Below are 10,508 nucleotides of genomic sequence, written 5' to 3' on the forward strand. Positions count from 1 at the left end.
TACAATCATATCCAGGCGACGCGGGGAACTCTGTGCCACCACTTTCCAGAGAGGAAATTTACTCGTTAATCCAATCCGTATGCTTTGCATAGCAATCTATCAAAATGATTTTTTGAGAAATACTGAAAGTTTCAAAGAGATCTTCATACTATAAGTATTCTAAACTGTGAAGAATATAACCTCAGGGGTACAAAATGACCCCAGGGCGTACGGATTGGGTTAAGTATGTGACTTAAGTGGCCATATGCACATGATATTGGTCATTCCTCCCTTTTGTGTTCAAAAGCGTGACATAGCACATCAAAATTTAAACTCGACTTGCTGCGTTCCTATTTAAGGATTGTTTCGTTTAATATTGTAACGATCATCATAGAAAATCTCAGACCTGTACGGTGAACCATGTTTTAGATGTAGATGTTTTCGTTATGTAACACACATTGTTAGAATTGTGACGTGGACATAACAAAATTGCCAATAAATAACAAATGCAAGGTATTTTTGAACAGGAAATGTCAAATGTCCTTTTATTACGCCATCAGCAAATGGAAAATATGAGAAACTTAAAAGAATTATAATAAGAAATGGTATCATTAAAAAACAAAATGTCAGAAATGTGACTGGACAAAATTAGTAAAAAAAAGGTTTACAAAAAGTTTCCATACATGACACAGTTGCAAGCAAATCGGACCGAAAAATTGTTCAAAGGGTCCATTAGTAAAATATTAAAATGACTTGCAAAGAAAAACCCATGAAAAATCTGAATGAATCAGTCTTACAAGGGAAAAATGTTTTTTGTCCTAATTGTGACATGGACAAAGTAAAACAAAGGTTTTCGTATATATAAATAAATAGTTAATGCTCTAAATCTTTCAAATCCCGTGGACTTCCTTAGTTCACAGGTTGACACAAAGTGAAAACTTAAAAACAAAACTTAAAAAATAAAATTGCCAAAGAGAGGCGAAAAACTTATATTTTCATTTCAAATGTGACTGGACAAAAAAAAAGCCGAAACAAAGATCAGCTTTTTTACACCCTAAATTATCAGTGCAGTAGGCCCTACTACATTGTCAGGAGCCAACACTCAATAATAACCCGATTGAAATGAGAATAAACCTTGAACCTTCCAGTAGCCTAGTGGTTAGGCTACCGGACTCGTAATCGTGAGATTGCGGGTTCGGGGGTTCGAGCCTCTGCTCGGTCCGAAGTTGTGTCTTAGGGAAAGACACTTTACACGAACTTCCCACTTGGCTCGGTCCTATCGGAGATGGACGTTAAACTAGGAGGTCCCGCCTCTTAAATAGTGTTGATAGGGGCGTTAAACTCATACCATTTCACCATTTTTTTTAACCTTCCAAAGACATTATTCTATGGAGAACTTGCCCCAGAGAAAGAGACCAAGAGGAAAGCCAAAATTGAGGTACAAAGACACCTGCAAAACAGCTTATATCTAAATTTGGAGTAGATATCAACATCTGGGAACAAAAAGCTGAGGACAGGAAAACATAGGGGAAAATTGTAATGGGAAGATCTCTTCAATGCAAGAAAATTTTTCGACAAGGAAGCAGCTCAGAAACAACCAGGCTAAGAAGCGCCAACATGGAAATGCAAAGTTTCGATCCACCTCACTGACATGTAAGCACTGCGGCACAATCTTCACTTCAAACATATGAACAATACAAATTGCAGGAAGACAACCTTGAGACCATCTGCATAGACAGAAAGAGCCGTGCAATACACAATTGACAAGATACAGAAAACGAAATTTAACATAAAGATAAAACATCTGGTTTAAGGAACATTCTCTCCCGGGCATCTAGGGTTGGGGCATCTACTATTGATAGGGAGTAAAGCGCCATCCACCCTATGTCATCCACTGCTGGCCAGAAAAAGTATTGCCCATTCTTCCTACAGAATTTTATCTGGGCTTCTCTCTCATCTACAGCAAAGACCTGTGGAGGGAATCATGGAGGAAATTATTAATCAAAAGTCAATGAAGTAATGATGAATCTAAAAGGGTATACTAAAGTTGGCCCATAGTTTCACTTTGATATTCAATAAAATTTTGGTTATGATCAGTACTGACTGTTGACTGTGGTGCAATGGCTAGTCTCTTTGCCTCTTACGCAGAACAACTGAGTTTGATCCAACATGGGGACAAGCATCTATCTTTCTGTCGGGATTCATACCTCTCACCTCAGGTTGACCCGGAGAGGAAGGGTCGATTGCGAGGGATGTAAAACAAAACAAAAAACCAAACCAAACCAGTACAGTGTCAAAGTCAATTGCTCTTTTATCTTTGTCACTGATGCAGCTGCTGTCATGGTAGGCCTACCGGTATCTCAGTTTTTGCTTTAATAGTGTAGTTACTTCAGCCAATGGCTCACTGAGTGGATACTTGAAAGATCATGACTGTTTAGAGGAAATTCCATATATATACAAACAAGCTGTTCCTTCATGCATTCATATTTTTGGTGTACAAAATGATGTTTGTCATACAGGAACATTGATAATACACTCACTAGACGAAGAAATCTCCGCACCGTCTTTCTGGGAAATGTTGCTAGAATGTACGAGTAGCTTCCTGGCTGGATAGTTTTCTGGAAGAAAAGCAAGACAGTCAACATTTTGTCCACAACTAAAAAGCATGATAGTTTATATTCTACCAATACAACAAAGAAAAAGAAACCAACCCACTATGATTAATTCTTTGTAGTCCTAGGCCTTAAAAGTTTTTCACTCTTGTAGACATCTGTAGGCATCGTGTTGCTTTTCAAAATTTGTGGAGAGTTATCAAATTTAATATAGCTAGACTTATGGATTGTGAACCAGCAAAAAGTAGTTTCCTACCTGTGTGGAATCGTCTTTGCCAACACTGTCAGACACACTTTCCGATGGCTTCACATTCTCGGTTAGACTCACATCCGCATCAGACGGAATCTTGAGAGAAAGACGAAGGGGGATAAGAGGATTATTCACAGTTGGGAGAAGAAGAAAATGCAAACAAAGAATGTTTAGAATGGCAATTCGTGGGGATGGGGAGGGGGGGTAATGGCCTTAGATTGTTATAGTGAGGCTGCCACTCCTTTCCGACTCTCATAAACTCTTCTTTCTGAAGCTGAAATGATCTAGGCATGACAATAGTAGGGCCTACTATAAAACTTGAACTCAGACACAATACATTACAACATACATTGAGTGTGTGAAACTAAAGATCTAGACATTTTACTTACATTGAAGTCATTCAGATAATTCAAAAGCGAGACAGACGATTCATTGAGTTCACTTCCCAAGGCTTTTTATCCGTTGTTGTCAATCTCTCCTTGAGGTACATCAAGGTCCTGTAGAGAGCACAAACATACATTTTATTGTAGAGTCACAATACATATTGTTTGGTTTCAGACTTAATTTCTCTTGCACCTCTGTAAGGTCATATACAGGACGGGCTGCTTCGACCCTGTCTGTGTGTGCCAATCTGGGCTGAGAAGGACACTATCCCAACCCAAAAAACAGAGATTCAATTCAACAAACTGCCGCGTGTGGGGGGCCTTGAACTCCCGTCCCCTGCATGAAAGGCGTCGAGCTTAACCATTACACCAGAAGCTAGTTCACTGTACACAGAGCTTTACTTTCTCTTGCAAACTAGCACCTATAATATTTGGAAGCAAAGAAATGACTCGTAAAAAAGTGATGTGGGTCATAAAAATAGTTTTGTAAGAGAATGTAATAGTAATAGGGACCTGAAGTTAGCTGTTGGTGAATTTTGCCGAGCATTTTTAAACACACAAAAAAGCAAAAACATGAAAAGAAAAAAAAAGCATTCAGTACTTACAGCATCCTCTCCATTGGCTACTTCTGTGTTGTTAGTCGTGTTGACCACTGCATCTTCACGAACTGGTCGTCGCGGTTTCTGAAAATATTAAAGAATGAATTTGTGCGCAGGGCAGGCAAAATAAAGTTGGAACAAAATCTTTTAAAATTCTTAGATTAAAGTTTATTTCCTTCATTCACCAGCATGCTGTTTTAAAAACCATGAAAGTTAAATGTACAATGTACTCATGTGGGAAAAAAGTATGAAGCTCACCAAGGGTAAGTAAATGGTACAAAATATCTTGTACTGCTTATGAATAACTATTTTCTGTGCATTGACAATGCTATGGAAGAAACTGTTGCCTTTTCACTTTTCTTTCATCATTCTACTATCGTCATTTCCTCTACGTCTTTTGTATATTTGTCACTCTCTTTTTCCGGGATTTCTTGATAGTTGAAGAAGACTTTGTGCTGTTGAGGCTAGAGCGGTGAGCAGAGTAAGCCTGATTCCCCGTTTGGACTTTTCTGTTGACATCCACCACTTGGCGCTCATATGACTGTGTGCAGTTGTGAGCGCCGTAAAATCTTACTAAAACAAAGTACAGCTTTACAAAAATAGAAGAAAAAAAAAGAGGAAATGTATGAAATGTTGACTTGGCTCTAAATGCTTACCTTGCCTCTCTTGGTGGTAGCACTGGTAGCCATGTTATGCTCGTGCCACGGCTCCACATAGTCACTGTTCGAGCACTGGCTGGGTTCTTGAGCCTCGCACCCTTGGCAGAAGCAGCTCAAGTTTCGGAGCACAAAAGAGCCTCCCTCTGCCTTGACAACATGGAGAACCCGTGTCCCGGGCAGGGTCTTGATGACGTCTTGCTTCCGTCTTCGTTCTGCTTCAACGGCTACTGTGTCCACATACAGAAATGTTCTCTTGTAGTGGACACAGCTACCGCCCAAGGAGAGCCGGTCACGGGCAAAAGCAAACATGTTCTCTGGTGTCTGTATCAAGACCCGCCGACATTTGACAGCTCTAGTTGCTGCCGATTTTAGTACAGCGGATTCACCATCGGACGGGTTCTTTCCGTGTCGACTTCCAAAGAAGTGCCTCTCGATTGGCAGACCTAGAAGTAGTAGAAGCTCCGGGCTCTGCTGAATATGAAAAAAAGGCTGCCTGCTTTTATACTGAGCAGCACATCCGTCCAAAAATTGGACGAAGCGGTCGAAGGACCCTCTGGACTTCATGTGCACCAGTGCCGCTTTTGTATATACCTGGACAGCGGCGGCATCGTACTGCAGGTCATTAGATATGATAACTATAATGATAATAATGAAGATCATTTCTATAGCGCCCACTCCCGTGTAAACACAGCTCTAGGCGCTTTACATAAATGCATGTAAGAAAAATATTCATGCACGCGACACACACACACACTCACACACACACACACTCATATACACACAAACACACACACATATACATATACACACACACAAACACACGCATACACACTCACGAATACATAACACGCACACATGTATGCCAAACACACACGAACACACACTCACACACACACACACACACACACACACACACACACACACACACACACACACGTACACACACACACACACACACACACACACACACACACATCTACTTGCTTATCACACGCACACGATTACACATCGTCACGAAATGAGAATAAAATAATATATATACACTGCAATTCACAAAATACATAAATGGATACATAGACATTTACATAACATTGTATTGAACATGAATCTACTGACTTAAAAAGGATGTCATTAAATGTGTCTTTAAAGATTTTTTAAATTTAGACTCAGATTCAGATGTTGTATGTCCCAAGGGTTGGGGAAGAGAGTTCCAAACTGACGGAGCAAGGTGGGCGAACGATCTTTCGGCTAATTTTTTAACACCTTTTCTAGGAACTCGTAAAAGATACTGGTCGCCTGATCTTAGTGATCTAGATGGAACATAAATCTGGGTGAGATCCCTAAGATATGAGGGAGCTTTGTTATTGACACATTTGTGACATAATATAGCAATTTTATATGACATTCTAGCTGACACGGGAAGCCAATGCAACGTTCTTAACATGGGAGTAATGTGGTCCCTCTTCTTTTTCTTTAGTACAAGCCTAGCAGCATGATTTTGAAAACGTTGTAACTTGTGAAGAGAGGTATTTGGTAAGTTAGCTAGTAAAGCATTGCAATAATCGATGCGTGAAAACAAGAAAGATGACACGAGCGTTTTCAACGAGTGTTCGTTCAAAAACATAGACATATGACCAATTCTACGCAATTCACAAAATAAAATGGTACATAAATAATTGATATGATGTTCCATTGACAATTTTGAATCAAAATACACTCCTAGATTTTTTGCTTTGTTAGTAAAATACAGTGTTTCATTTTCAGTACAAATATGATCAATGTCTACGGGGATATGGCCTTTCTTTGGGTTACATAACAGAATTTCAGTTTTATTTTCATTAAGCTGGAGCTTATTATCAACCATCCACTTTTTGATGTCATCAATACACAGACCCATCGTAGTAAGCAAGGTTACTCTGTTGTTGTGGAGGCACAGGATGCACACTGATAATAAAACACAATGGGGTGAATGGTTACCTGGAGGTAATTCCAATGTGCACTCTGCGCCTCATCTTGGCTGGAGCAACGGTAGTTTTCCGCGAAGTCCAGTACAGCCAGAAGCTCTCCTTCTCGCATGGATGTCTTTTTGTTGAGGAACTGGCTGTACTGCCATTGCGCTCGAAAGATATGAAGAGGAAATTTCCCCAGCTCCTCCCTTAAAGCAGGTTCAAAAATAGAAAAAGCTGAAGTTTTCAGAATACGAGCCCTCCTCCTCACGACATTCTCTCCTCGCTTCACCTCCTTCATCCCCCATTCCCACAGGAAACTACAGTGTCTCTGTCCCCCTCCCTGACATTCTCCAACAGCTTCTGGGGGCCACAAACATTGCTCAGTCCAGCTTAATGCAAGACAAATGATGGAATCTTGCTCCTGGGGCCCGAGGACACAGCATGAGGTGGAGAAGATGGTTTCGGTCTTTTCCAAGTGTTGTGATGCCTGCTTCAACGATGACTTTGAGTTTTAAATCTATGTTCTCGCAGATTTCGCAAAGAGCTAGGTTGAATTTCATGAATTGCTGTGTCTTGACAAACTGTGGTCTATTTTTGCAAAAAAACCCATGAAACTCACTTTTTCGTGTTTGGCAATATATTCGGTATAGAGGTCCATTAGCGATCTGAGGAGAATCCTCTTGGCACCTCGTGCCGCACCTCGCTTGAAGGGAAGTAGCCTCGAGTGTTCAAGAAAAAAACGTACAAACCTTTTTGGCCTTTGCCACGGAACCGAACGGTTTGCGTCTCATGAGATTTATGGTCTTTGAAGCCATGTGTCGGAGCCTGCTGGGTCTGTTTTGGAAATTAAGCACCTTTGCCAATTTCGGCTTGTGCTGCAGTTTTTTCGCTAACAGCCGCTTGAATTGCAGCTGCTCCTGAGTACTCAGCCCATCTCTCTCTTCTCTCTTCTCTCTTGCCCTTTTTAACTCCCAGTGGAGCACAGGCACAGGAACAACATTACTCCAGCGAAGCCTGTCCTGAGCATCCTTTTCTATCTGTTTCCATGATGTCCCCGCTTTTTCAATTTCCACTGATACCGCTCGCCTCCATGTCATCTTAGGTCTTCCCTTCTTACGCTTTCCTTGTGGGTTCCATGTTAAGGCCTGCCTGATGATACTTGTCGGGGGTCTCCTCAGGGTGTGTCCAATCCATTTCCATTTCTTCACCTGAATATCTTCCATTACTGGCCTTTGGCTTGTTCTCTCCCACAGTTGAGCATTCGTGACTCGATCGTACCACTTGATCCCCACTATCCTTCGTAGGCATCCATTTACGAAGCTCTGCAGTTTCCTTGCTGCTGATGCTGTGAGCCTCCATGTCTCTGAACCATACAGTAGAACAGTCTTCACGTTTGTTTTGAAGATCCTCAGTTCAATCCCAGTTCCTTAGATATCCATATATTCCTGAGAATGATGAATGCTGCTCTTGCCTTTTGACTCAGCCCATCATTAGACATAATTGTTTCTGTCAGGCTGACATACTCGGCGGAGCGCTGCGGTGTCTCCTGATATAGGTCTCCCACAGTTTCCTACCGTTTCGTTAGAGAAAGAGGAAGAGCCTTTTTCACCCTACTAAGGGCCTGCCTCCGAGCTTCAACGTTACGTCCTTCCCCACGATTCTCCGTGTCTCATTCTCATTATTAGCACTGCTGTTGTTTTTTTTGGCGTAATAACGCGCAAGAGCCTTTTTGTTAACTGCTCCTCTCTTCTGTGCTGTCCAGTCAAGCCTTTCCTGTCTTAAACGCTCTCTATCTTTCTGTTTGAACTGCTCTACCTTCTTCTTCTTCTTCTCGATCGCATCACACTTGAAGTCCGGTATCTGTCATAAATTGGGCCGTCCTAGTCAGTTCATCTGGCGGCCCGTATAGCTTCTCTTGTAGCGTCAGTGGGGTTGGCCACGTTTCCTGTCTCAGGGCCCTCCACTCTTACAGAGGCTACATGTGGGTAGCTATAATAATATAGTGCATGAAGGGTGCTTTTTACTTATATTAACTTTATCCGTACGCCCTGGGGTCATTTTGTACCCCCGGGGTTGTATTCTTCACATTTTAGAATACTTCTAGTACGAAGATCTCTTTGAAACTTTCAGTATTTCTCAAAAAATCATTTTGACAGACTGCTATGCAAAGCGTACGGATAGGATTAACAAGTAAATTTCCTCTTTGGAAAGTGGTGGCACAGAGTTCCCCATGTCGTATGGATATACGATAGTGAAACACGACGTACGGACAGGGTTAAGAAGATGGGTTTTTTAAAATAAAAATTTTCTTTAATCGAAAATTCTATTATGATTATATGATAACGTACACCTGTTCTGATGTACCTTTTAGGCTCAAGGCTTTGTCTGGTATGAACGAGACCATTAATGGCTTTTTTGATGACCAGAATATGAAAATGGTACATTTCTTTCCTGCAATATGGATCTTGTCCTTGTAAGTCGTTTTGTTGCGTAAAGTTCACAAATGACACAACTTATGACAGTGCTGTATCCTCTATTACTTCCCGGAGATAGAGACGTTTTCATGTGGGTGGTTGGCGGGTGCTCTGGTGTGGTTTGCTTCTTCTTTCCTATCAGACGTCTTATCGTCTTTATCTCCCCTCCTTCTTTTTTGTGTTGTTTCTCTCTTGTAACACCTTTAATCTTCGGCACTTATATGACTCATTATGACCTTATTGCGTTGCAAGTGCCGTGAAATTCTTACTAAAATTTTTAAAAATACCGTTTTCATAATATTAATAGTAGTGAGTGATGAGCCAGTTGTTTTTTGTTTAACTACTTTTTTTTTTCAAGTTCATGTACCTGAAAAATAAAAATAACTTTTCGAACTGCCCTGCATGTCAATCAAATCTGACTTGATTTTTCGCCTATTAAACTTCTTTAGATTCTGAAAGATATTCTTAGAATGTCTGCCAGGCCTCAAATAATTATGGTGTCTGTATTTTTATACGTAAACCTGTTTGTCAGTCTCTCTTCACTTTTTAGAAATATGAACCTGCCAAGCTTTCTATCCTATTGACATATACGTGTGTTGTTTAAGTTGTTTGCTTAGCACTGAGAGTGAGAGCTAAAAAAAAGTGTAAAAAGTTGTGTGTGGCTCTTTTCTTCTGCACATGTACAAAAAGTAGGCTCTCACATTAAAAAAATGTGGGTAGTTGGCGGGTGCTTTGGTGTGGTTTGCTCCTTCTTTCCTATCAAACATCTATTGTCTTTATCTCCCCTCCTTCTTTTTTGTGTTTGTTGCTCTCTTGTAACACCTCTAATCTTTGGCACTTATATGACCTTATTGTGTTGCAAGTGCCGTAAAACTCTTACTAAAAAAAAATATAAAAAAATACCCCTTTCATTAGTTCTGGAAATTGAACGAAAAAATGTGAGGCGCTAATTGCCCAAGTTTTTTCTTCTATACCTTCTGTATATTTAGAATTATGGAATAGAAGTTCTCAAAAATATTTTTTCCTTAATTTGTTGATATGTTTATTTGTTGATTAATAAAATTAAATATGAAAATGCCTCAATCAAGATGTTTGAACTTGTCTTTTCATGTACTGTTCTGTGTACATGTACATATATGTATCTATCTATCTCTTAAATCTCTCTTTTTATCTCTCTCTCTATCTCCCTATCTATCTCTCGCTCTCTTTTGCTCTCTCTCTCTATCTATCTATCTATCTTTCTATCTATCTGTCTGTCTGTCTGTCTGTCTGTCTGTCTGTCTGTCTGTCCGCCCGTCCGTCCGTCCGTCGTTCGATCGATCGATCGATCGATCTATCTATCTATCTATCTATCTATCTATCTATCTATCTATCTATCTATCTATCTATCTATCTATCTATCTATACGTCTGTCTGTCTGTTCCTCTCATACTTTTAGCTCAGCTGCTCCGCATTCTGATAAACTCAACCGTCCTTAGCCATTCAACCCTTTAGTTATTTTTTGTAGCAGTCGCCAGTGCATGGTGACCTGTCTAGCTTGGTCATAGCCCCGTAACACATTTGACAGTATTCAGCTTTGGGAATAATGGCCTCTCTTTGATAG

At 40.4% G+C, this 10,508-nt stretch overlaps 2 protein-coding genes across 2 annotated transcripts; both read right to left on the reverse strand.

Moving 5' to 3' along the window:
• Positions 1-2,811: 2,811 nt before the first annotated feature.
• On the reverse strand, positions 2,812-6,729 carry LOC106013528. The gene is made up of 4 exons (XM_013089501.2): positions 6,460-6,729; positions 4,480-5,094; positions 3,830-3,907; positions 2,812-2,937 (listed from the first exon to the last, which is right to left on the reverse strand). Exons 1-4 carry the CDS (start codon positions 6,727-6,729, stop codon positions 2,812-2,814), a joined length of 1,089 nt encoding a protein of 362 aa, XP_012944955.2.
• Positions 6,730-6,811: 82 nt separating this feature from the next.
• LOC106013527 lies at positions 6,812-10,121 on the reverse strand (the record flags this gene model as incomplete). The annotated part of the gene is made up of 2 exons (XM_013089498.2): positions 6,812-7,150; positions 10,074-10,121. Coding segments are annotated over 2 exons (387 nt in total), but the record flags the coding sequence as incomplete, so codon positions are not given.
• Positions 10,122-10,508: the final 387 nt, after the last annotated feature.

The sequence above is a fragment of the Aplysia californica genome, unplaced genomic scaffold, assembly GCF_000002075.1.
Source record: "Aplysia californica isolate F4 #8 unplaced genomic scaffold, AplCal3.0 scaffold00965, whole genome shotgun sequence".
Classification (NCBI taxonomy): Eukaryota; Metazoa; Mollusca; class Gastropoda; order Aplysiida; family Aplysiidae; genus Aplysia; species Aplysia californica.